The sequence below is a fragment of the Macrotis lagotis genome, chromosome 5, assembly GCF_037893015.1.
Source record: "Macrotis lagotis isolate mMagLag1 chromosome 5, bilby.v1.9.chrom.fasta, whole genome shotgun sequence".
NCBI classification, from domain to species: domain Eukaryota; kingdom Metazoa; phylum Chordata; class Mammalia; order Peramelemorphia; family Peramelidae; genus Macrotis; species Macrotis lagotis.
The window spans coordinates 147,476,749-147,504,714 of NC_133662.1; the positions used below are offsets into that span (position 1 = coordinate 147,476,749).

General features: G+C 33.3%; 1 protein-coding gene across 1 annotated transcript in view; it reads left to right on the plus strand.

The window, feature by feature from the left end:
* Positions 1-27,187, plus strand: part of PEX7 (peroxisomal biogenesis factor 7) — a 96,250-nt gene extending 69,063 nt beyond the window's left edge. The window contains exons 9-10 of the mRNA XM_074187673.1: positions 19,939-20,038; positions 27,055-27,187. Of these exons, the coding sequence (XP_074043774.1) occupies positions 19,939-20,038; positions 27,055-27,123 (169 nt within the window). The 3' untranslated portion in view covers positions 27,124-27,187. The remainder of the gene's footprint in view (positions 1-19,938; positions 20,039-27,054) is intronic.
* The last annotated feature ends 779 nt before the right edge of the window (positions 27,188-27,966 follow it).

The window sequence follows — 27,966 nt, forward strand, 5'->3', positions numbered from 1 at the left end:
TTTGAAAGTTTGACAAATTAACATCTTTTGAATTTCAACATAGTTAAGATATTTAATTAGAATGTTTTCAACCTATACTAATATTTGTTCCTTCTTCAAGTTAATAACCTGGTTAAGATCATAAATTTATACCTGGAAGGAATCTTAGAAGTCAAGAAATGAAATTCATTTTTTTACAGATGTGGAAACTGAGGCCCAGAAAGGTTAAGTGAATTGCCCAAGGCCACAAAAATAACGTGCCAGGGCTGGAATTAAAACTCAAGTCGTCTGATTTATACTCAGTGCTCCTTCAGTTGCACCACTCACCTATCTAGTGAGTTAGCAAGTAGTTTATCTAGTGAGTTTTCATCCTTTGATTTGAGAGAAGAATGATACTGTCATGAAAATTTTGTCCTTCATCCATTCAAACTATCATGTTCAAACAATGCAAATTCTGATTGTTATTATAATAGCAATATTATCCATCTTATTTTTGTTTAGTTTTGGTTTTGGAAGCAATTGAGGTTAAGTCATATGCTTAGGGTAACACTCCCAGTAAATTCTGGAGGTCAAATTTGAATTCAGGTCCTCCTGACTCAGGACCAGTGCTGTATTTACTATGCTACCTAGCTAACCCCTTTATTTCATGATATATAAAAAGCCAAAAAATTTGTTATGGCATCTAATTTTTGCCAACATTAGGTAAGATCCAAGAGAAGCAACGTATATAGCCCTTAGAAAGAATGGAAGGATATGGATGAAAACAGATGGTGTCTCAAATAGATTACATTTTTCAACCGATTAACTGTTTTCATCTTTTGGCATAGTCTCAATGGCAATGGTGTAGTCTATTACTATTGCATTGCAGTGAAGTACAAAATAACTTTAGCATTACTTTTGAAAGTGCATTTTTATTTTTTAGTAAAAATGTTTATTCACTTGGTAAATCACTAACCCATAGAGACAGAATGAAAAAAGCAATGCAATCAAGATATCTTCCTCTGATTACATTGTCTCTCTGCAATTGCTATTTGAATGAGATATCTTGGCCTAAAGAGTTCTGTAATGTTTTTAAGTAGACAGAGGTCTGTTCAGTACATTTATTTGCTATGACAGATCTTAAATGTTGAATTATTTTATCAGAGAGACAAAAAGGCGCCATGTTAATATATTCATGGTCAAAAAATTCAACAACTAAACATACCATTCCATTTAGAAATGAAGTATTTTATTTGATCCCTTAATAATTTCAGACTCAGCCTATTTTCTTCCTATAAAAAACATAAATTAAGTGCTTGACTTGTGATCAGTGATGCTTGAGGACCCTTGTGTGAATAGCACTGAAGTAATTCTTGGGTCACTAAAGGTGAAACCAGAAGAAAGTGAATATCTTAAAAGCATATGGCTATAATGTTCAGCTCTTGATTTACTTACTATTCTTGGTTCTGTTGTTTAAGTTGCATTTAACTTGAAAATTTTAGAAAGATGTTTATCTTTAGACAAAATTTAATGTTATAACTTTAAATTACTAACAATGATCCATAATATTGCAATTCTTCTATAATTTGATGGCATCAAATACTTATGGACAGTAGTAGTTAACCTTGACATTTTCTCATGCAGAACTGGTCTCTGCTGTAGAATCTTAAAAGAACATTTCTGAAAAGGAAGATGAGATAAAAAAGAAGAGTTACTGTCTGTTACTTACATGTATTGAAACCTTTGTCCAAAAAATATCTTAGAGTTTTTTGCCTGAGGTTTTTCTATTTTGTTAGTTACAAATGACCTACCCAATGTGAAATTCTGTTAAAGTAGATAAACTACCCAAAAATTCTGTTAAAGATAAAGATATTTCTGGGAAGGTTAAGGAACAATTAATTATTCCCCCTCTTGTCCCCTTCTTGAAGCTCATGGCCTTTTGCTCCTAAGTCATAGAAAGTTCACAATCACAAATAATGCTGATATTGTGGTTCATTTTTATAATATATCTAATTGATTTCATGGACTAAACTGAGAACCTTTCATTTATAACATTTCTGTGGGAAATATGTTGTAATTTTTTTTTAGCAAACAACTTCATTTTTTTATTCTTCTTTTCCAACCTTGTAGAACTATGTCTTTTTAATAAAAATATTTCATTTATTTTCCAATTATATACAATAGGAGTTTCTACCATCTTTTTTTTGCAAGGTTTTGAATTTTATAATTTCCTCCTTCCCTCCTTTCCCTCCCCCTCTCAACAACAGAAGTTAGTCTGAGATAGTATTTACATTTGTTTCTATGATATACATATATCCAAATTGAATGTGCTGAGAGAAAAAAACCATCCTTAAGGAAGAGAGAAAATATTAGAGATAGCAAAATTATGTAATTCATAAGACAACTTTTGAAAAAATTGAAGATAATAATCTTTGGTCTTCATTTAAACTCCACAGTTCTTTCTCTGTATACAGATGATATTCTCCATCACAGAAACCCCTAAAATTGTCCCTGATGTCACTAATGGAGTAAGTAAATCCATCAAGGTTGATCATCACCCTATGCTGTTGTTAGCATGTACAATGCTCTTTTGGTTCTGCTCATCTCACTCACCATCAATTCATGCAAATCTTTCCTTTTCCTGAAGTCCCACCCCTCATGATTTTTTTTTGTTTGTTTTTAGTTTTTGCAAGGCAATGGGGTTAAGTGGCTTGCCCAAGACCACACAGCTAGGTAATTATTAAGTGTCTGAGGCCGGATTTTAACTCAGGTATTCCTGACTCCAGGGCTGGTGCTCTATCCACTGCACCACCTAGCCGCCCTCGTGATTTCTTATAGAACAATAGTGTTCCATTACATAACATATACCAAAATTTGTGTAGCCATTCCCCAACTGATGAACATTTGCTTGATTTCCAATTCTTTGCCACTGCAAACAGAACTTCTATGAATATTTTTGTACATGTGGGGTTTTTTTAAACCCTTTTTCATGATCTCTTCAGGATATAGACCCAGTAATGGTAATGCTGGATCAAAGGGAATGCATATTTTTATTGTTCTTTGGGCATAATTCCAAATTGCTCTCCAGTAAGGTTGGATCAGTTCACAGCTCCACCACCAATGTATTAGTGTCCCAGATTTCCCACATCCCTTACAACATTGATCACTGTCCTTTCTATCATATTGGACAATCTGAGAGTTTTAAGATGGTACCTCAGAGATGTTTTAATTTGCATTTTGCTAATTAGTAATAATTTAGAGCAGTTTTTCATATGACTATAAATGGCTTTGATTTCCTTGTCTGAAAATTGCCTTTGCATATCCTTTGACCATTTGTCAATTGGGGAATGACTTTTTTTTTATAAATTTGACTCAGATCTTTATATATTTTAGAAATGAGTCATTTGTCATAAACACTAGTTGTAAAATTTGTTTCCCAATTTACTACATTTCTTTTAATCTTGATTGGAGTGGTTTTTGTTTGTACAAAAACTTTTTTTAATTTAATGTAATCAAAATCATCCAGCTTGTTTTTTATAATGTTCTGTATCTCTTCTTTGGTCATAAACTGCTCTCCTTTCCATAGATCTAAATGGTGAGCTATTCATTGTTCTCCTAATTTGTTCATAATTTTGTCTTTTATGTCTAAATGATGCATCCATTTTGATCTTATCTTGGTATAGGGTGTGAAAAGTTGGTCTAATCCTACTTTCTGCCATACTTTCCAGTTTTCCAAGCACTTTTTTTTTTATCGAAGAGTGAATTCTTAGCCCAGAAGCTAGACTTTGGGTTTATCAAATAGCAGATTACTGTAATCATTTCCTGCTGTCTCTTTTGCACCAATCTATTCCATTGATCCACCAATCTATTTCTTATCTAGCACCAGTCAGTTTTTGATGACTGATGCTTTATAATATCATTTTAGATCTGGTAAGGCTAAGCTGTCTTCTTTTGCATTTTTTTTCATTAAATCAGTTTCTATTCTTGGTTCTTTGTCCAAATTAATTTAGTCAAAGATTTTTTCTAACTCACTAAAATAATTTTTTTGGAAGTTTGATTGGTATGGTACTAAATAAGTAGTTTAATTTTGGTAGAATTGTCATTTTTATTATATTAACTCGGGCCTATCCATTAACAATTGATTTTTGCCCAGTTTGTTAGATCTCATTTTATTTGTGTGAAAAATTTTTTATAGTTGTTTTCATAGAGTTTCTGAGTCTGCCTTGGCAGGTAGACTTCCAGGTAGTCTATGTTATGTTGTTTTTATTTATTTAGTTTTTTGTTTGTTTGTTTGGTTTTTTGTAAGGCAGTGAGGTTAAGTGGCTTGCCCAAGGCCACACAGTTAGGTAATTATTGAGTGTCTGAGGCTGTATTTGAACTCAGGTACTCCTGACTCCAGGGCCAAAGCTCTATCCACTGCACCACCCAGCTGTCCCCAAAGTGTATGTTATTTTAAATAGTTTGTAACTCTTGCTGCTGTATCTTGTTGGTAATATATAGAAATGTTTATGATTTATGTGGGTTTATTTTATATCCTGCGACTTTGCTACAGTTGCTAATCTAGTAGTTTCTGGTAGTTTTTTAAGATGATTTTTTAAGGGTTCTCTAGGCATACCATCATGTCATTTGCAAAGAGTAAGAGTTTGTTTCTTCCTTCCTAATTCTAAATCCTTCAATTTCTTTTTCTTCTCTTATGCTGAAGCTAACATTCTAATACAATATTGAATGGTAGTGGAGATAATGGGCATCCTTGTTTCACCCCATCTTATTAGGAATGCTTCTAGTTTATCCCCCATTGCATATAATGCTTGTTGATGGTTTCAAATAGATACTGCTTACTATTTTAAAGAGTAATCCATTTATTCCTACATTCTCCAGCGTTTTTATTAGGAATAGGTATTGTATTTTGTCAAAGGCTTTTTCCAGCATCTATTGAGATAATCATATGATTTCTTTATGCTTATTATTGAAAACTGACAGTTTTCCTAATATTGAACCAACCCTGCATTCCTAGAATAAATCCTGCTTGGTCATAATGTATTATCCTAGTGATAACCTGCTGTAATTCCTTTGCTAGTATTTTATTTAAGATTTTTGCATCCATATTCATTAGAGAAATTGATCTATAATTTTGTTTCTCTGTTTTGAATCTTCCTGGTTTATGTATATGCACCATATGGGTGTCATAGAAGGAATTAGGCAGAGTTTTGTCTACACCTATTTTTCCAAATAGTTTATATAGAATTGGAACCAATTGTTCTTTGAATGTTTGCTAAAATTACTTGTGAAACCATCTGGCCCTGGAGATTTTTTCTTAGGAATTTCACTGATGGCTTGTTGTATCTCTTTTTTTTCTGAATAGGGTTATTTAGGTATTTAATTTCCTCTTCATTTAACCTGGACAGTTAAATATTCATCCATTTTACTTAGATTATCAAATTTATTGGCATACAGTTGGGCAAAATAGTTCTAAATTATTACTTTAATTTCCTCCTCATTTTTCATACTAGTAATTTTTCTTTCTTTTTTTTAATCCAATTAACCAAAGGTTTATCTATTTCATTGTTTTTTTCCATAAACCAACTCTTGGTTTTATTTATTAATTTGTTAGGTTTTTGCCTTCAATTTTATTAATTTCTCTTTTAATTTTTAGAGTTTCTAAGGTATTTAATTGGGTGTTTTTAATTTGTTCTTTCTCAGAACTGCATGCTCAGTTCATTGACTTTCTGTTTCTTTGTTTTATTCATGTAAGCATTTAGAGATATAATATATGCCCTAAATATATCCCCAAAGTGCTTTGACTGTATCCCATAAATGTTGTCTTGTTACTGTCATTGTCTTGGATGAAATCATTAATTCTTTCTATAATTTGTTATTTTGATTCACTCATTTTTTTAAATGAGATTATTTAGTTTCCAGTTAGTTTTAGGTTTATCTCTCCATGGCCCATTATTGCAAGTGATTTTTATTGCACCATGGTCAGAAAAGGATGCATTCAATATTTCTGCCTTTCTGCATTTGATTATGAAGTTTTTATGCCCTAGTACATGCTCAATTTTTGTGTAAGTGCCATGTACTGCAGAAAAAAAGATATATTCCTTTCTCTCCCTGTTCAGTTTTCTCCAAAGGTCTATCATGTCTAAGTTTTCTAACATTCTATTTGCCTCTTTAACTTCTTTCTTATTTTATGTTTAGATTTATGTAAATCTGAGAGCAGGAGGTTGAGGTTTCCCACCAGTAGAGTTTCGTTGCCTATGTCTTCCTATAACTCATTCTGTTTCTTCTCTAAGAATTTGGATGCCATGCCACTTGGTGCATACATATTTAGTATTGAAATTGCTTCTTTGTCTATGGTACCTTTTAGGATGATATAGTTTCCTTCCTTATCTGTTTTAATGAGATCTATTTTTGTAGCTGCTTTGTCTGAGATAAGGATTGCTACCCCTGCCTTTTTCACTTCAGCTGAAGCATAATATATTTTGCTCCAACCTTTTACCTTTACCTTTATGTATCTCTCTGCTTCAAATGAGTTTCTTGTAAGCAGCATATTGTAGGATTCTGGTTTTTAATCCACTCTGCTATTCACTTACATTTTGGGGGGAGAGTTCATCCAATTCACATTCAAAATTGTAATTACTAATGTTTTATTGCTCTCCATGCTATCTTCTCTCCATTTGTATTTCCCCCCTCCTTTTTTTTACTTATCCCTATTCCCTGGTATTTTGCTTCTAAATACTACCTCCTTTGGTGTGTTTGTCCACTTCTGTCCAACCCCCCCTCCTCTTTTCCCTTTCCCTTTGCCCCTTCTTCTTTCCTTTCTGTCTGTCAGTTCCTCTTTTCCTACCCCCTCCCCCTTTCCCCTCTTAATACTTGAAAGGTAAGATAAGTTTCTAAACTCAACTGAGTGTGTGTGTGTGTGTGTGTGTGTGTGTGTGTGTGTGTGTGTGTGTGTTAATCTGTTAATCCTTCTTTGAGCCAAATTTGAAGAGAGTAAGGTTCAGGCAGTTCTCACCTTCTCCCTTCTTCTCCTATATTGCAATAGGTCCTTTGCACCTCTTCATGTGATGTAATTTACCCCATTCACTCTCCCCCTTCCTCCCATCTTTTTACTGTCCCTCTTTTTAAGGAGATAGTAATTTTAAATCATTCCATCAGAGTCATGAACAAATCTTGAGTGTCCGTTACTTCTAGCTAAGTATATTCCCTCTAATAGAGTTAGAATTCTTAAGAGATGTGAGAATCTTTCTCCCAGGTGGGGACATATCCAGTTTCATCTTATTGTATAACAACTTTTTTCCTTTCTCCTTTTTATCTTTTCATGTATCTCTTGAGTCTCCTGTTTGAAATCAAATTTTCTGTTTAACTGATTTTTTCATCAGGAAAAGTTGTTTTTGTTAAATGTCCATCTATTTTGTTAAATGTCCATCTTTTCCCCTGGAAGAGAAGGCTCAGTTTTGCTGGATAGTGCATGCTTGGCTGCATACTAAGCTCCTTTGCTCTCTGGAATATCATATTCCAGGCCCTTTGATCTCTTAATGTTGATGTATCCAGGTCCTGTGTAATCCTTACTGTGGCTCGTTGGTATTTAAATTATTTTTCTCTGGCTGCATGCAGGATTTTTTCCTGATCTGATAGTTCTGGAGTTTGACTACAGTATTTCTTGGTGTTTTCATTTTGGGATTCCTTTCAGGAGGGAATTGATGTATTCTTTCAATGACTATTTTGTTCCCTGGTTTCAAGATATCAGGGCAATTCTCCTTCACTATATCCTGAATTATGGAGTCCAGGGGTTTTTCCTCTGTTTTGCCAATGAGATATTTACATTTTTCTTCTATTTTTTCATTTTTTTTAAATGTTGTTTGTCAGATTCTTGGTGTCTCATAAAGTTATTAGTTTCCACAGATTCCAATTTTTTTAGAGAAGAGTTTACTTCATTTACCTTTTGCATCTCCTTTTCCAATTGGCCAGTTCTGTTTTTGAAAGAGTTGTTGTCTTTTTCCATTTGCCCAATGGTATTTTTGAGAGAATTATTTTTCTTTTTTGCACTTCTATTTTCGAAGGATTTGTTTTCTTGTTGTAAGATGTTAATTTTCTCTTGCATAATGTTTATTTTCTCTTGTGCTTCTTTTCCCAGGTTTTCCATTTGATTTTAAAACTCCTTTCTGATCTCTTCTAATAAGTCTATCTGGACTGGAGACCAATTCATATTCTCCTCTGAAGCTCTAGTCCTCCCAGAGTTAGAATCCTTACCTTCAAGGTAGCATTCAGTGCCCCCCCCCCATTTACATTGGCTTTTCTTCATTTTGGGCCCTTTCCCTAGCATCTTGTGTTGGGGAGGGGCTGTTTCACAGACATTTGGTATTGAGATCCCTAGAGGTCTTGCCCACTTCAGGGGGTTACTGAGTGAGTCAACCTGTAGGGAATGTCAGAAGCTTTCTCTAGATTGGTCTGTGATGTTGATTAGTGGCCCACTCCCTAGGTCTGGGGACGGGGGCGGGGGTGACAGTATCTGGGCTGAATTATATGAGCTGGGGCCTCAGACTACATAATTAAGCTACTTAGTCCTCAGTCAGAGCAATCAGTGCTGGGGGAAGTCTGCTGCCCACTCCTGAGCCTTGCAGCAAGGTGCAAACATTTTCTTCTGGAGAAAGTCACCATGTTCTCTCATAGGAATGGGGGAGAGGGGATTCCACTGGAATCATGGGGACTTTGCTGAAAACACGGGGGTTTGTGGCCAGGGTCTTCCAGACCAGCCACGCTAATGGATTAGATGTCTGGACCACAACTCTAGAGCTCTCCTGCCTGCCACACACATAGCAAATGCTTCCACTGCTGGCCTCACCCCACCATTCCTGTGCAGAGTCTCTGCTCTCTATCCCCAGGGTTTGTCCACATTCCCCTGTGATAGTCCTTGTTGATAGATGTTCTCCTAGGTTCCTCTTGGGTTCTGTAGATCTAAAATCTGTTAAGAGGCTTGGTTCATGTTAGTTCTAAGGGAAAACCAGGAGAACTTAAAACAGTGCCTGGCTTCTCTCTGTCATCTTGGCTGGAACAATATGTCATAAATCTTAAACAATCTACTAAAAATGAATATTTCTTATGTATTTCAAAGACTAAGACTACTTGTGTTGAAAATTTCTGTATATTTGTGAAATGAATTTCTTCTTAGTAAGAAGTCTTTTCAGGAAAATGTGATATAAGATAGTGTTGAACTGAAAACTGACTGAGAGAACTTTTAAACATATAATTGTTAATGAATTTAATTTATTATTCAAATTCCAAACTCAATGTGACCAAAGCATAACTCATTAACTTTCCCTCCAATGTTTGCCTCTTGTGAAGGTCCCTCTTACTATTGAGAGTACCAATTTCCTTTCAGTCTACAGACATAATTCCTTCCAGGCCCACTGCTTGACTCTTCACTTAACAGTCATCCTCTGTATCTAATCAAATTTTGTCATTTTATCTTTATAACATCCTTTATATAAAATCTTCTCTATTTGCATAGCCACCACAGTTCTGGACTATTGGAGCAACCTTCTGATTGATCTATGTTGTTTAAGTTTCTCTCCTCTCCAGTCCATCATACATTCAACTACCAAAATGATTTTTATAATCTGAGTTCTGATCATGTCACACATCCCCCATCAATAAAATGACTCTCATTACTTCTAGGATCAAATATAAAATCCACCTCTCCTCTTCCTATAGTCTTTCTTTTTTTTATAGTCTTTCAAAGTATCTTATACTTAGCTCTATTCCTCCTGTGAGCCAGTTAAATACCCAACAGTTTCCTGTCCCTTACCCCTGACATACCAATTCTCTCCCTCTTTCCTGCCTATCCCTGTACCTTGGAATCACCTCTACTATCCTAGCTTCACTGGCTCCTTTCAAGACTGAGCTCAAATCTCACTTAGAGTTACTTCCTTGTCCCCCACCTCCACCCCAGTCCCTTCCCTCTGAGATTATTTTCCATTTATACTGCACATATCTTGTGTCTGTTTTATATGGGTTGGTGGACATGTGTATGTATATGGTCATTTGCATATTATCTCTTCATTAGAATATGAGCTCTGTGAGAAGGGATTGTAGTTTTGCCTTTTTCATATCTACAGTACTTAATACTCCTCATTAGGCATGTAATAAGCACTTGTTGATTGAGAAAAAATCTGTTGCAAAATGAATTTATGCATTTTGACTCTCATAAATCTATTCAAATATGAGAATAGATTGTAGTTTTTCTTAGAAGTAATAGTGAAAAATATTGAATAAATATTGTAAATATTTTAAAAAAGTTTTACTGTTATTTTTATACAATGAATATAAGTAGAAGGAGATAGAAAGCAACAAGCCTTTGGTGAGTTTGTCAACTCAGGAAACCAAAAGGTCCAACAGATATGGTTGCTGAGCCACTTTCAGTCATCTTTGAAAGATTATAGAGTATAGGAAAGGTACCTTAGAATGAAATAAGGTGAATGTATCAGTTTTGAAAAAAAGAGAAGAGAATGTATTTTACAAAGATAGGAAAAGGAGCTTAACTTTAAGGTTCTAGAACATATTGTTAAAGAGAAGGCTAGAAATTAGGGTATTAAAGATTTGAGTTGAATGAGACTTCAAGGGCCATCTAGTCCATCTCCCTCATTTTAAACATACCTGGAGCTCAGAAAGGTTGCAACTTAAACTAGAATCACTTAGATACTAAGTGTCAGAGTAGGAATTCAGATTTAGGTATTCTCTCTCAAAATCTACTGTTCTTTTCACTGCACCATGTTATTTTACCTAATAAAGCCTTCTTCCCAAGAGACTTTTCTACAAACATCTTGTCAAGAGACAAAGTAACTTGCCAGGGTTCAGGTTTGTAGCAAGACTAGCACAGATTAAGAGGGCTGGTAGATTTTAGAAGAGGATGGTTTCAAGATATAATGTAGATTTAGGATCAATCAAATTTGATGACGGGATTATGGAGTAAGTAAGAATGAAGCATCAAGGTTCCACATCTGTAGAACCAGAACAATAGGTGCCTTTGATAGAAATGGAAAGTTTGGGGTAGTAGGTAGGAGTAGAAGTAAGGGGTTAGGGAGAAAGATTCTTTTTGGGACATATTGAATTTGAAATGTCTGTGTTTAAAGAAGTTGGAAATGTATGACTAGAGCTTAAGAGAAGCTAAAGTTGTATATGTAGACATTTATATTATTTACATAGAATTAATTGAACTTATGAGAACTGATGAAATTGCCAAGTGAGGGTTTGAGAGAGAAGATAAGGGAACCCAGGATAGAATTTTGAGAAACATTCCAGTTAAAGGGCAAAAATGAGATGAAGAATAAGTAAAGTAGAATGAGCAAAGGGTAGTTATATCAGTAAGAGAGTCAAGAAAGATCAGAGTCACAAAAATACAAAAGAGGAAAGAGTAGCCAAGGAGAGTTGGGTTACATAGTGAAAAAAAAGAGATTTTTTTAAAAAAGATAAGTATTAAGGAAAATGCAATTGTTTTTGGTAATAAAAATGTCATTTATGCAAATTGAATGCATTTTTTACATGGCAGAAGAGCGTCCTTGTTTATTCCTGTGATCAAAGATCTGAGCCAAGGCCATTCATCTCCCTAAGACCTTTAGAATTTACAAATACCAAAGTCATTTGCATCTTGGGCAAGAGATTTCTACTATTTGTTTCTTTTGCCTTTATGGCTATGTATATGTGTATGTAACATATGCTCATATGTAGAGTTGTGAGAAGTCTTCCATAATTGCTCCCTCCTTCTACTTCCCATTCTGAAGGAAAGGAATTCTGGACTCATTGGATTTCTCCAATTGCCTACTCATTCCTTCCCTGCTATTACCTTCAAACATTTTTAGGCTCCCAATCTTTTAATAAAAGAAAACCTTCACTAAACCTGTTTTCTCTATTATTCTTAGTTTCTATTTTCGTTCTCAGCTAAATTTTAGACAAACTATCTCCTCCGAAAAAAAGGAGGGGGGGGCAAGAGCCTATCAGTCCAAAAATATTTATTTATAATCTTTTTATGGAACCTAAGAATGGGAAATTTAAGGGATGTTCATTAATTGGGGAAGGAAAGGAAAATACTGGTTCATTTCTTCTGGTCTAGTACTATTCCATTCCAGTTTAGATCTTAGAGCAGTGAAGATTCATCATGTGGTTTCAGGAAAATAATACAATAGCATAGCAAATGAACCAGACTAGTCTGCTTTAAATAAATCCAATCTCTAACTTAAACTGGGGAAAAGATCATTGTTAACTTTGGAGAAAACAGTTTTTTTTTTTTGGTTCAGTGATGATATCAGAAGCCAAATTACAGAGTTAGGAATAGAGAAAAAAATGAAATTGAAATATTAAATGAAGGTAGCTTTTATTTTTTAAGTAGTTTGTTTTTCCCCCAATTACATATAAAAACAATATCCCATCCTCTCTTCCCTTGCCTTTCCCTGAGACAGTAGGCACTCTGATATAGTTTATACCTATGCAATCATGTAAAATATTTCCATATTAGTCAGTTGGGGGGGAATCCCAAGAAGGAAGGAAGGAAGAAAGAGAGAAAAAGAAAAATAGTATGTTTTATTCTGTATTCAGATACCATCAGTTCTTTCTCTGAAAGCAGTTAGTATTTTTCATAATGAGTCCTTTGAAATTGTCTTAGATCATTGTAATCCTGAGATTAGCATCATTCGTAGTTGTATGTATACAGTATTCTGCTTTTCCTCACTCTTTGTATCAATTTATGAAAATCTTTCCAGGTTTTTCTGAAATCATCCTACTTGTCATATTTTATAGCACAGGAGTAATAGCCTGTTACAATAATATAGCACAGCTTGTTCAGTCATTCCCCAATTCATGAACATCCCTTAAATTTCCCATTCTTAGATACCATAAGAAGATCAGCTATAAATATTTTTGGACTGATAGGCTCTTATCCCTCCCCCCCTTTTTTGGAGGAGATATCTTGTCTAAAGTTTAGCTGACAATTGGAATAGAAATTAAGAATGATAGAGAAAATAGTAGGTTTAGTGAAGGTTTTCTTTTTTTTTTTAGGATTTTTTTTGCAAGGCAGTGTGGTTAAGTGGCTTGCCCAAGGCCACACAGTTAGGTAATTATTAAGTGTCTGAAGCTGGATTTGAACTCAGGTACTCCTGACTCCAGGGCTGGTGCTCTATCCACTGTGCCAGCTAGTCACCCTGAAGGTTTTCTTTTTTTAAAAAAGATTGGGAGCCTGAAAATGTGTGAGAGTAGTAGCAAGGAAGGAATGAGTAGGCAAGGAGAGATTGAAGATTAGTTAGATATAGGGGGAGATGATTTCGACTGGTGAAAATGGGAAGGGAATTATGTGATTGATATTGACTAGAAGGATGACTGCATCATAGATTAAAGTGAGAAAGATTTTTGGAGAAATATGTCAGGGAATGTGAGATGAGAGGGAGGAAGAGGGAGGTCAAAGAGAGTAGCCTCAAATTTGGGGGAAGCCTCTGTGTTGAGAGGGCAGAGAAGGGTGATGCAAAAAAGAACTTCAGAGTAACTATAAACTCTGAAATTTTTGACAATACAGTTTTACTTTGCCTAGGACTAGCAATGACTTACTAGTTAATATTTCACTAAGGCAAACCAATACTAAGGGGTTTAACCTCAAAATAACTAATAACATTCCTTATTGTTGAAGAAAACCAAAGTATAATGTAATAAACTAATAATCCAGTTACACAATGCTTGAAGTTCTTTTAGATTTTATTTAAGAATCTAAGGAAGGGGTGGCTGGCTGGCGCAGTGGATAGAGCACAGCCCTGGTGTCAGGAGGACCTCAGTTCAAATCCGGACTCAGACACTTATAAGTACCTAGCTATGTGACTTAGGGCAAATCACTTAACCCCATTGTCTTGCAAAAAAAGCCAAAAAATAAAAAAGAATCTAAGGGATAGAAATTATATAAGATATAAAGTTTAAAATAGGTTTTACAAGTTTAGTCAATAACAAAGCTCAAACAAAAATTTATTAAACTATAAACTTTGGAGTATTTTTTAAAACATTAATTTTAATAGTTCTTTTTTACCTTATGCAATATTGAATTCTTTTGGTATTCTTTAATCACTGTATGCATGTGGGGAAGTGTATGTATACACACACACATATATTTTCTATTTTTGTATTTTCTTATTTATCAAAAAGCTCAAAGTTCTTAGCATTTAGTAGAAACCTGATAAACTGTTTGCAAAAAATTCTTCTATTATGCCCATAAGGCAATAAAAAATGTACATACCCTTTGATCCAGCAATACCACTACTGGGTCTGTATCCTGAAGAGATCATGAAAATGGATAAAAATTCTACATGTACAAAAATATTCATAGCAGCCCCTTCAGTAGTGACAGAGAATTGGAAATTGAAGGAATGTCCATCAATTGGGGAATCAATGAATAAATTGTGTTATATGTATGAGATGAAACACTATTTTTCCATTAGAAATAATAGGGACGGGAATTCAGAAAATCCTGGAAAGACTTGCATGAATTGATGCTGAGTGAAAGGAGCAGAACCAGAAGAACATTATACATACTAACAACAGCATCAGAGTGATGATCAACTGTGAAGGACTTATTCATTTCAGCAGTACAATAATCAAAGATAATTTTAAGGGACTTGTGATAGGAAATATCATCCATAGTCAGAGAACGAACTGTGGAGTTTAAATGAACATCAAAGCTTATTATCTTCAGTTTTTAAAAGTTGTCATATATTATGTAATTTTTTTCCTCTCTAAAGTTTTCTTCCATTTGGATTTGAATCTTATCTCACATATTCAATATTGATCTATGTTTAGCATGGTTATTAATATAGAGCTTATATCAGATTTCTTTCTGTTGTGTGTGGGGGAATGGAAGGGAGGGAGAAAAATTGTAAAACTCAAAAACCTTGCAAAAAAATGATTAGTGAAAAACTACCATTGCATGTAATTAGAAAAACAAATAAATATTTAAGTAAAAAAATTCTTCTATAAAATTTTGATACTTTTCTACTGCAGTAATAATTTTGGTTTTAGAAAATCAGTAAGACATACTCAAAATTCATAACAGTGTTTGGGAAATCAAATTTGTGTCTTATCTAGAGAATATATTCACAAAACAGAGGAGGCCACTATTATAATTTCTGAGAAAGGCTACAACTTGTTCTTTTATCTATACAGAAAGGTTTCCAACTGTGAAATCACTCTTTCTAAATGTTCTATAAATCTTAGTGATCTGGTAAATGACCTCCTTATTAATTGCCTTTCTGGTAACAATAACAATAAATAATCTATGGCAACAATCCTTTTACAACTTAATAGGAATATTTTATGCATTTATTGAGGGGGGGAAATGCCATCAGGTTAAATAAATTCAGGCTGTTGGTTCTGTATATTTACTCTGTTCCCAGACATATCTGCTGAACTTTTAGTGTTTTCCTTGTTCCAAGTAATAGGGTGGCTTTGGATTTTTCTTTTAGGTGGGGGGGTATGTCTTGGTAAGTTAGAATGTTGCATTTTTATACATTTTAGAGTCAGTTTTTTAAAAAATGCTAAGTAAAGCTTTTCATTTAGAAATAAATTTTCGAATACAGACTGAAGCATGCTATTTTTTTTCTTTTATTTGAGTCATCTTGCATAGAATGACTTATATTGAAATGTTTTACATAATTTCCCTTGTGTGTCCATATTTTATGTTTTACCATTTCAGAGGAGTGAAGGGAAGGGGTGAATTTAGAATTCAGACAATTAAATAAAAATGTTCAAAAATTGAGGAAAATGTTAATAAACTTATAAATTTTTCTACATTAAAAAGAAATAAGCTTTCATTTTGTGCATAGCAAAAAGTTTAATTCTTTATAAAATAAAGGTGTTAAATATTCTTGGGCTTCAAATAATAGATACAATTTTTTTTATTGTGTGCCTATAATAATAAATATTCTTGGCTGGTCTCTTACATTGAAGGGAATAGAAGTTTAAAAGAAAGTTATTGTCTCAAAAAAGTAATTTCATGATTAAACATATTCACAGAGAAAACATTTTTGGAAAATGTTCATATCTGGTGAAATAAAAATTAAATGAGACTTTTTATGCCAATCTTTAAGAAATTTATTTATTAGATATTATTTTAAATATGCATTTTGAATATTTCCTATATGCTCAGTGTTATGGGCATTAGAGTGAATGAGTGATGGTCCTTATCCCCAAGGAAGTTGTAGTTTAATATAAATGCATTAATGATTTATTTAGAATAATAAATTTAAAATTTTTATTAATCTATTTAATATTCAAATACATTAAACTGACAAGAACATTATCAATAGTTCTGAGTTTCAAATTTTTCCTATTCTTCTTGTCCTCCCTCCTTCCTAAGACAGCAAATAAACTGATATAGGTTATACATGTACAATCATGTTATACATATTTCTGTATTAATCATGTTGTGAAAGCAGAATCAGAACAAAAGAGAAAAAATCATGAGAAACAAGAAGCAAATTAAAAATGAAAATAGTATTTAGACTCTATATTTCTCTGGATGTGGATGACATTCGTCATCATAAGTCTTTTGGAATTGTCTTTGATTACTGTATTTCTGAGAAGAGCAAAATCTATCATAGTTGATTATCACACATTGTTGCTATTAATGTGTACAATATTCTCCTGGTTCTGCTCACTTCACTAAGCATCACCTCATGTAAGTCTTTCCAGATTTTTTTGAAATCTACCTGCTCATGGTTTCATAAAGAGCAATAGTTAGTAGTTAACAGTTAGAACTGGTTATTAACCATTAACTTTCCAGTTAGATTGAAGTTCTTGAATATGAAAAAAATTTTGCTCAGCTCCCAAAATGTTAACACAGAATCCATCTCATCTCACAGACATATTCTTGTATATTCATATCCTATTCAAACCCCTTCAAAACAAAAATATAGCTATTTTTAAAGGGAAAAGGTATTTATATCTTTTGAGGTATAAATAAAAGTAAAAAAAGAATATCTATGTCTTCCAGACTAATACTTTGGATAGGCATTAGTGTATAATTTAGAGAACTGTAGACTTTGAGTCTACTCTCAACTCTGCAACAAATTGTTACCTTAAACTAGTCACTTAATCTCTCTATGCTTCCTAATTTGTAAAATGAGAGTTCTGTTTTGGACATTATTGAATATGAAAATCATAGTAAAAATTACATTTTAAACTTCAAATGATAAATAATAAAACTCATTTAAAACTTTTAGGTTGACAGTTGTTTAGGAATCTGTAGTGGGAAGGGATTCTTTAAAACTTAGCTGGATTTATGATCATATCCATATATGAATTCTTTAAAATCAGATTACAGTCCATCCATGCCTATTCATCTTCTTTGGATGCCAGACGGAATGTATCCAAAGTTCTAGAAATTAACTTTCTTTGGTTCTTTTGATTTCTTATGGCTACCAGTGGTGAATGTAGACTATCCATGTGTGATTCTCAGGGATGTGTAGGAGCCAAATTTTATCATTCATAAATGTCCAGACTGACCATTTATACTTTGGGAATCAGTGGACACTACACATTAGATCTTGATTTATTATTCATTACCACAACTTGACAAAATGATGGGAAAATGTGAATAATGCAGATTTAATTTAAAAGTGTGTCATATGCATATTTTTAAGAGAGTCAGTTTAACGTTAAAGATTTACCAGCACACTAAAGTTCTACCTCAGCCTCTCTTTCTAGTTACACATTCTGCTTATGTTATTCTTTATGATTGTTCTACATGTTTCATTATTTTGAAATATATCAAAACTGACTCACACCCAACATGTATCATCCATTGCCTTTTTTTAAATTTTAATTTAGTGGTGCACTATTCACTGTGCCACCTAGCTGCCTCTTGATGAGCTTTTCTATAAATTAAATGAGACTTGCCCAAGGTCCCACAGCTAGGCAATTAAGTGTCTGAGGTCAGATTTGAACTCAGGTACTCCTAACTCCAGGGCTGGTGCCCTATCCACTGCACTACCTAGCTGCCCCTCACCCATTGACTTTTCAGTGATTCTTCACTTAAGCTCTTCAGAGATAGTGGTGTTCCATTGCTTAGAATCATACACTATATTGATGCTCTCCCCTCTCCCCCTTTTTTCATATGTACTATGCCTAGCATACAGTAGGGACTTAATAAAGGCTTGTTGACTGACTAGATGATCTCTCTACATTCAAAGGTCAGAAATTCTGTTTTATGATTTCATCTCAGTTAACATAATAATATAGTCTTTTATTTTTCTTGATGAGCTTTTCTGTTTGTTTTTTTTTTTTTAATTTGGGTTTTTGCAAGGCAATGGGGTCAAGTGGCTCGCCCAAGGCCATGCAGCTAGGTAATTATTAAGTGTTTGAGGCTAGATTTGAACTCAGGTACTCCTGACTCCAGGGCTGGTGCTCTATTCACTGCACCACCTAGCCGCCCCTTGATGAGCTTTTCAATAAATCAAATGAGATTTATCAATTTCAAAGACAGAAAGGAAGGAAAGAAAATATTTGCTAACAGAAATAGACATTTTCTTTTTTTCTTTTTAATTCATATTACTTCATTTGATCTTTACAACAATCTTATAAGATAAGGGATAATAGCAGCCCCTACCTTATAAAATTGTTGTAAGGATCAAATTTTTGCAGATGGCGAAAGAGACTGAGAAATATTAAGTGATTTGTTAATAAGAGTCTGAAGCAGAAATTGAACTCTGGTTATCCTCATTACAAGTCTAGCACTGTATTCTTTTTAAAAGTGTTTTCTTGATAATTTTTGTTTTCACCATCATTGTTCCTTTCTAATAGTCCTTTCTTCCTTACCACACCCCAAATCCTCTTTTATAGTTAAAACATTAAATGCCTACTATGTACTAGACACTATTTATAAATTTAAAAAGCAGTGTTAAGTAAAACAAACCAACACAGCTCCTGTGTCTGACAGCATATGTATCTACAGCCCTCCCCACCTGCCTGTAGAAAGAAGGAAATGGTATTTCATTATCACATCTTTGGAGTAAAAATTAGACCTTTTATATACTCTGAATTTTATTGTCTTTTAGTGTTTTTTTTATTTCTTTGTAGTTACTGTGTATGTTGTTCTATTTCTGCTTTCTTGTTCTGCTGCATAAGTTCATTTGAATCTTCTCTTTTCTGAATTTCTTGCATTTACCATTTGTTACAGCTGAGTAATATTCCATTATATTCTTGTATCACAATTCATATAGCCATTCATCAGTCAGTTTAATACCTAGTTTGTTTCTAGTTTTTTGCTGCTTTAAAATTTTTGATGAATAGGGAACTGTTCTTTCTGATTTTTATTCTTATGCTGTATTACCGTTATAGAGGGCTCTTGGGTCAAATAATATGAGTATTTGATTACTTTTTTTGTTTTGTTTTGTTTTTGAGACAAGTCTTCATCTCTTGCCCAGGCTGGAAATGTACTCCAAGGACTCATCTGTTTTATTCCACTCAGATTTGCATGGGAGTTTTGACCTACTCCATTTCTGACCTGGGCTACTTTGCCCCCTTTATCATGGTAGCCCTCCCTCTCAGGCATCACTATATGAATGCTGAACGTAGCATGGACACCCAGTTGGCTAGGTCCACTGTAGCTTAAGGGATCCATGAACCTCAGCCTCCCTGTCAATAGCAATTACAGAACTGTTCCAGCACAACCAGTCAAGTTACTTTTCTGGGGAAACCTCAAGTTGATAACCAGAGTATTTGAAATTTTTCACAGCTATACCAATAGTATCTTCACAGTCAAACTAACTTTGACTTGCCCCCCCACTCCGTCATCATTGACAATTTAATGAGTATAACTCAAAATTGTCCTAATTTGTACTTCTCTTCATATTAGAAATTTGAAACATTTATCCTTATTGCTAATAATCCATATTCCCCAGAGTAATTTTTAAAAGATGAATTTATCTAACTTTAATCATTTTATGTTTATGTCAACAGATTCTGGAATTTTTCAAAGCCTAATCCTCTCCTAGAAACAGTAGAGCATCATACAGAGTTTACATGCGGGCTAGATTTAAGTCTACATAGCCCTACTCAGGTAATGGATTTTCCTGTTTTCCTTGAGGTAATGAATCATCTTAACAAGGTACAGTCTGTGGTGTCTGCCATTATTGACAACTGTCAGGTAGTTGTCATGCCTCCAGGAAGATTCTAGTAGAACAATAAACAGTTTGATATATTCATGAATAAAAAATAGGTGTCACTCATCATCTGGGAAAAAAAGTTTGAATTAGTGGGAAAAAATGAAATTTGACATCAACATAGTATAAAGAAGCTATAGTTTCATCAATTTGGTTACCCAGTCAACTACTGTCAATCATAATCTTTCCACAACTAGCTAAATAAGCTCATAAGTTCTTATAGTTGAAACAGTTCATCAGCTGGTAACTAACTCCCCAGTGATAAGTCACTCTGAAATTAGCTAATATAAGCCTCAAATAAGAAGCTTGTAAAACTTTCCAGGTGTGTAAGCTATACAAGAGCTTTCATTCCTCTTGGCATACTCTTTGGGAATTATATCACAATGTGGCATCAGAAGAAAATTTTAGGAGTCAGAACCAAGATGGCAGAGGAACAGGAATAAGTACAGTTGAGTCCTCTACAAAGGTCCCAAAAATATATCAAACTGAGTTCTTATTGTGAAATCAAAGGGGAAGGGTGGCTAGGTGGCCCAGTAGATAAAGCACCGGCCCTGGAGTCAGGAGTACTTGGGTTCAAATCCGGTCTCAGACACTTAATAATTACCTAGCTTTGTGGCCTTGGGTAAGCCACTTAACCCCATTTGCCTTACAAAAAACAAACAAACAAAAAGAAATCAAAGGGGGAAAAAATCATAGCAGGTCATATTTCCAGCCTAGTCAGCATTCAGAGATATAGATAAAGGTCTGTGAATATTGGGAATGGCAACTGGATAGTAATATGAAACTCTGCACCAGGGCTAGAAAAGACTACAGATTTATTCTAGGGATCCCCAGGCTTGTGGAAGATTCAGGAACAGGTGTGAGCTAGTAGTTCTATTGTTCACTAACCATTCCTGGGTCAGGCATCTAAGACAAAGAGGCAAAAACAGCATGGACAAGAGTTGTTTGTTTGTTAAAGAGTCAAAGTTGATTTATATTTATTTATTGGTTTGTTTGTTTATTTATTTATTGCAAGGCAATGGAGTTAAGTGACTTGCCCAAGGTCACAAAGCTAGGTAATTATTAAATATCCGAGGCCGGATTTGAACTCAGGTCCTCCTGACTCCAGGGCCAGTGCTCTATGCACTGCTCCTCCTAGCTGCCCTGAAAATTGATTTTTAAAAGCAAGTCAGATCACTAGAGGAAAAAGTGGTAAAAAGAACTGAGACATAAAGAAGAAAGAACTGTAAAGAGAATTAACAACTTGGAACAAGAGGCAAAAATTAACCCTAAAACCCCTTTACTCAAACTTTACAACTCCCTGAAAATTAGAATTACCTAAAGACTTTATGAAATAAAATAATTATAAAAATAGATAAAAGATTGAAAAAATAGAAGAAAATATAGGTATACCATAGAAAAAACAACTGGCTTAGAAAATAGAGAGGAGAGCAAAAATCTAAGAATCTTTGAACTGCTAGAAAGTCATGACCCCAAAATATAAAGTCTACACATAAAATTTCATATAATAATAAAACAAAACTGCCCAATTGTTTTAAAATCAGAGAGCAAAAATAATAATAGAATCCACTGGTCACTTCTTTAAACAAATCCAAAAGTAAAGACTTCCATTAATGTTATAGCCAAAATCCAGACCTTCTAGGTCAAAGAAAAAAAGTGTTTTCAAGCAGCCAAAAATAAAGAATTCAAATACTTATAAACCACAGTCAAGATCATGCAAAACTTTGAAACCACCACTCTTAAGCAGTTGTAGTGGTTGAAGTATAGTATTACAGAATGTAAAGCCTATAAGCTTATAAAGAAGATAACTTGCCAAAGAAAACTGAGCTTAAATCCTATAGGTGGGAAAGTGAAACTTTAGTGAAACAGGTTCAGTGTATAATAGGTAAGTGGTCAAAAAAGTGTGAATAAACAGTTGTCAAGAGAAGAATTGGAAGGTATTTGCAACCATGTGAAAGAATGCTATGATCACTAATAATAAGAGAAATGCAAGTCAAAAGTGGTTTCACCTCATACCCTGCAAATTTGCCAAAAATTTCGATATTGGAGGGGTTGTGGAATGATAAACACACAATACATTGTTGGTGGAGCTGTGAAATGGTACAACAATTTTGGAAAGCAATTTGGACTTTTGCAAATAAAGTAAAATGTCGATATCCTTTGAACCAGAGACTCCTTTACTAGAATTATGCCCCAAGGAAACCATCAATAAGAAGACAGTCCCCATATACTCCAAAATATTTATAGTAACACTTTTTTGGGGATGATTAAGAATTGAAAACAAAATAGATGTGCATTAGAGAAGAGCTAAACAAGTAGTAAATGAATGTAATAGAATATTACTGTGCTGTCAGAAAAGCTTTTCTGTATAGAAAGCTGTATATGAACTGAAGCAGAATGAAGTAAGCAGAGCCAAGAATATAATATATATAGTAACTACAAGCCTGTAAATGAAAAGAGCAACTATATATCAAAAAATTGAAAAAGTAAATGTAACAAAATTATAAAGATACAGCAGGACTCAAATAGATATGAAAGGGTACCCCCCCCCACCCCTTTGTGGAGGTGAGTTCACTGGGATTGTACATTGCATATATCTTAAGAATTTTTCAATGTGTTAGTCAGTTATACTGATTTTTTTTCTTTAAAAAAATAAATTGTTAGGGCGGCTAGGTGGCACAGTGGATAGAGCACCAGCCCTGTCCTCAGACACTTAATAATTACCGAGTTGTGTGATTTTGGGTAAGTCACTTAACCCCATTGCTTTGCAAAAAAAAAAAGAAAGAAAGAAAACCAAAAAATAGATTGTTGTATGAGATGGCCCTTGGGGAAAGGGAATGATATATCATAAATATTTTGGAGTATATGAGGACTTTCTTCTTATTAATGATTTCCTTGGAGCTTAAGCCTAGTAAGGAAGTCTCTGATTCAAAGGATAGTAATAAAAACATATTTTAAACATTTTTAAAGGTAATTGGAGACTATCTAAAGAGTGAGTGCATTAAAGAAAAAATCATCGATATAATCAATAATTTCATTAAAGTTAATAACAACTGATGATATATATCAAAATCCTTGGGATAGAGCTGAAATAATCCTTAGATGGAATGTATATGTCAAAAGAGAAAAAGAGCAGATTAATACATTTTGAATAGAATTTTAAAATAAAAAGGTAGAAAACCAACAAATTTGTAACTGCCAATTAAACCCGAAAATAGAAATTCTGAAAAATCAAAGAAGAGATTAGCAAAATTGAAAATAAAACAAAACTAAAATCCCCACCCCTGAAATAATAAATCTGTGTTTTTTAAGGTGACAAAATAAGATGAAACATTATGTAACTTGATTTAAAGTCAAGAAAGAAGAAAACCAAATTACAGGTATCAAAAATGAAAATGGTGAATTCACAATGGAATAAAAGAAATTATTAACAACTGTATTACCCAATTATATACAATAAAGCTGACAATCCAAATGAAAATGATAAATATTTACAAAAATTGTAAATGCTCAGCTTATTTGAACAAGAATTAAAGAATTTCACTGAATCACTGAAAAAGAAATTAAACATATCATAAATGAACTCTGAAAAACAAAAGCCCCATATAAACTGCTTGGGGAAAAAAAGAGAAGAGAATCCTGCCAAAGTCTTTCTATGATACAAATATTATCTTTACACTAAAACAAGAAGACTCAGAATAGAGAAAGAAAATTATGGTTTTCTTTATTTTATGATTTTTCACTATCCCTTATGAATACTAATAAAATATTTAACAAAATATTATCAAAGAGACTACAGCATTAAATGACAATTATACACCATGATGAGGCCAATTAGAAACCAGGAATGCAGTATTTATTTGATATCCAGAAAATCTATTAAATAGATGTGTTGATAACAAGAATAACAGATCATAGGATTATATCAGTAAGTGCAGAAACAACTTGATAAAACACAACTCTATTCCTTTTTTGCAAAGTTTTTATAAAACATAGAAATCAATAATTTTTTCTTAATATAAGTGCTGTCTAAAACCAAGAGTAAGCATCATCTGTAAAAATAAATAAAATTAGAGAACTTTTTAATCAAAAAGATGGGAATAATCGTTTCTTAAGTGCCTGATATGTGCCAGACATTGTGCTGTGTTTTACAGATATCTCATTTGATCTTCACAGCTATTTTGATTCCATTTTATAGTTGAGAAATTTGAGGCAGAGAGAAGTTGTGACTTGCCCAGGGGCACAGAGCTAATAAGTGTCTGAGGTAGGACTGGAACTAAGGTGTTTTCTGACTCCAGACCCAGTGCTCTGTCCTCTGTGCCACTTAGTTACCTCTAGTGAACTTGAGAGTGATTTAGTTAAATGGTATTTCTGTATCTCTTATTAAAAATAAGAGCTTGACCTGGTCACAAATTAAAATATATAGGAAAATAAGACTACTTCCTTTGTTTATAGAAATCAGGGGATTGTAGGTATAGAATATTGCAAATACTGTCTATCTCAGTTGTGTGGTTAGTTTGAACTTTCAAAGAAATTAGTTGTTTTTCCTTATTTTTAAAAAATAGATCTTGTGATATTGTTCACTGAAGTCACTCAAAGCCCTTACACAGGTGCATATAATAAATTGCCACTTTCATTCACTTGAAAGAAAAATAATGGTCACTGAAAATAGCTATTTATATTTTCTTTCAGCAGGGAACAGCCAGTGTGTAATCTAGTGTTCTTCCCTTTTCACATCAGATACCAGAAAACTTGGAGTGATGTTTATCATTCAGTTGCTTTAATATGTTCAGTTCAGGTACTGATATGAAGCATTCTCTCAGACCTGTGTTATGTAGGAAAAATTGGTTTGTTTAGAGAGAGAGATCTTTCTTTTTTAGAGGAGTCATTTAGCTCCTTTCTTCCCTTCCCACTTGTCTAGATGTGATCTGCTAAAATATAGGATCATTGGGATTAAAAGTAACTTCTTTTTTCATGAGAAAGTTGTAGCACTTTTCTCATGAGAAAATAGTAGTAGAGGTGGCTAGGTGGCGTAGTGGATAAAGCACTGGCCTTGGAGTCAGGAATACCTGGGTTCAAATCCGGTCTCAGACATTTAATAATTACCTAGCTGTGTGGCCTTGGGCAAGCTACTTAGCCCCATTTGCCTAGCAAAAAAAAAAAAAAAGAAAGAAAGAAAGAAAAATAAAATAGTAGTAGAATCCTACTAAATTTTGTTTCTTTTGCATTTGTTTTGGATGATCCATGTTAACAAATTTTCCTAATTATTGATTTTTTTTGCATTTAAGAAGCTAGAAGGTGAACTCGAATTCATTCAGCAAACAAATATTTGCTTTGTACAAAGGCACTGAAATAGGAATCAGAGACTTGAATTTATAAGTATCCTGGATGATTAATTTATATTATGCCTCAGTTTCTCATCATCTTAGTAATATAGTAATAATGAATACCATACATACAGGGAAAAGACAAGAAAATGTGCATAAAGCACAAAGTACTTTTGATTTCTGTGGCTTATGGCTAGGAAAATAGGTTATGTTGAAACTGTCTAAATGGCAGGTGTCAATTTGACTTTTTTTTTCAAAAGACCCTCTTTTTTTTAAAAAGAATAAAAGTCAACTATTAATAGAATTTAAGAGAACAGAGTTCTAGTCTTGCTTCTGAGGCTGTTTTATATTTTATTGACAATTTAACTCACTTGAGCCTTCATTTCCTTTATCAAATGAGAATATTGACATAGATGGTTATCTGGTCTAGATTTTGTAATCAGCAGAAACTACTGGTTTAATACCATATTCCTCTTAACTTAATGTATTTTGATTAAATTAAATGGGCTTTTGATTTCTGAAACTGTAAGAAGGAAATGATAAAATTTGTCACAGCTGGGAGATCTCGCATGTAACTTTCATCTTTAATGACATCACTTCTTGTTGAAGATAAAATACTCCAGATTTAGAAAACAGCCCATATTTTTGCATATAGTAAAATATAGCATTTTATTTAATACTTGTAATATATAAACACATGTATTTTATGTAACACATTAAGTATGCTCATAAACTTTATATTGTGAATGCAAGGAGATATAGTAGAAGAGAGAGGAGATAAAATTTTTATTTTGTAAAGTATAAAGCACAGATGATATAGTTCTAAGAACGCAAGGGGGAAAAATGGGCATATAATATGAATCAATAGGAGATACCTTTGTTCAAATATGGTGTTCCAGAAATGAATGTTATCCTAACTACAATGTAGAATGTATATTTTCCACCAAAGCCATGGAACCAAAAATACAGAAGCATATTCTAAAGGTATTTATTTGGCTTTGTGAATAGACAACAGAAAGGTGAATAATGAGAGCCATCTGGCTTTTATAACATTCCTGCCCAACAGACTGCATAGGAAACAAGACATGCTTTATTTCTTTATTTGTCATCTGAGTAAGATTAGACACATGAAAAGGAATACTAGATTTCACCAAAATTGAAATAAAGTTAAATCATTAATTTAGCCACTGAATTATGCTTTCATAGCTGTCTGGGGAAGTACAGTTTCATGGGTCATTTCTTCATTAGGGTTCCTCATTATTTGTTCTTGTATCCCTGGTGCTTAATATAGTGCCTGGCACTCAGAAGGTGTTTTAGAAGTGCTGTTTATTAATCAGTTGTTTGAACTCTAATAGATTAGACTAGCTATCTGTGTGGCCACCTGCACCTTGTGAATTTGAAATTTATAGGGGGAGAGAAAATCTTTTTTAATGAAAAATATTTCTTTGTTCTTTATATTCAGAGACAATGCTGTTGAAAAAAAGATAGGTACCTGAAATGGTTTCTGTTTTGTTGCCATTTCAAAATATGTAAATAAATTTATCTACATAAATATTTCTCTTAACTCAAATGTTTGTGTTTTCTAGGTAGCAGACTGTGCTTGGGATGAAACTGTGAAGACCTATAACCCAACTTGTCTTATGATCCCACCTTAGGAAGCACTCTACTGCAGGAAGCTAAGAAACTGTTCAATGCAAAATAAATTAACTATTGATAACATTTTGACATGATTCTTTATATTTTAAGGATTTTAAACTTTATAAGTGATTAGTAATTAATTGATAATTGCAAAGAGAAACTTTGGTTATTTGAACCCATTGTGCTTATTAAATTTCCTACATTTATGAATTTCATGTATTTCTTACATGATCATGGTATTTCTTAGAATATCTGATAAAGTCTAATCTCTCTATATTGTAAAATACATGAATCAAAAGGAACAACTTAATTGAATTGAAAGTGAAGCATTTTATTTTTGTGTGTTACATTTTTCATGTAAAATGGCTTAATGCTATTGATAATAAATATCACAATAGATTTATTCTCTTAACTATTATTATGATAGAAAAAACAATGTTTTTAATTTTACATATATAGAATGTATATGTATTGTATATACATATTATAGTAACATGGAAGTTCACTATAAGTTAAAACCAAAAGAACCGTGGGTTACTCTGAAAACATGAAATGCAGGCAATCTTATCTATTCAATTCAATATTCATTTTACCCCTACTACTTTAAGACTAGAGAGACAAATATGAGAAAGAAAAAGTTGTAGAAAGAAAAAAGTTTTCATCCTCAAGAAGTTTGCAGTTTATTAATGACATACACAACTATAATACAACTTAGAATGAGACTTCATTCTCCACAGCACTATTCTAAAGCTCCCTTCTCTTTTTACTCTTCCTAAACAATAACCCTGTGCCAAACTGAAAGCAGACAGCTGCTTGTTCTCTCTCATTATTATTTCTACCTTATTCCCTCTTTTGAAGTT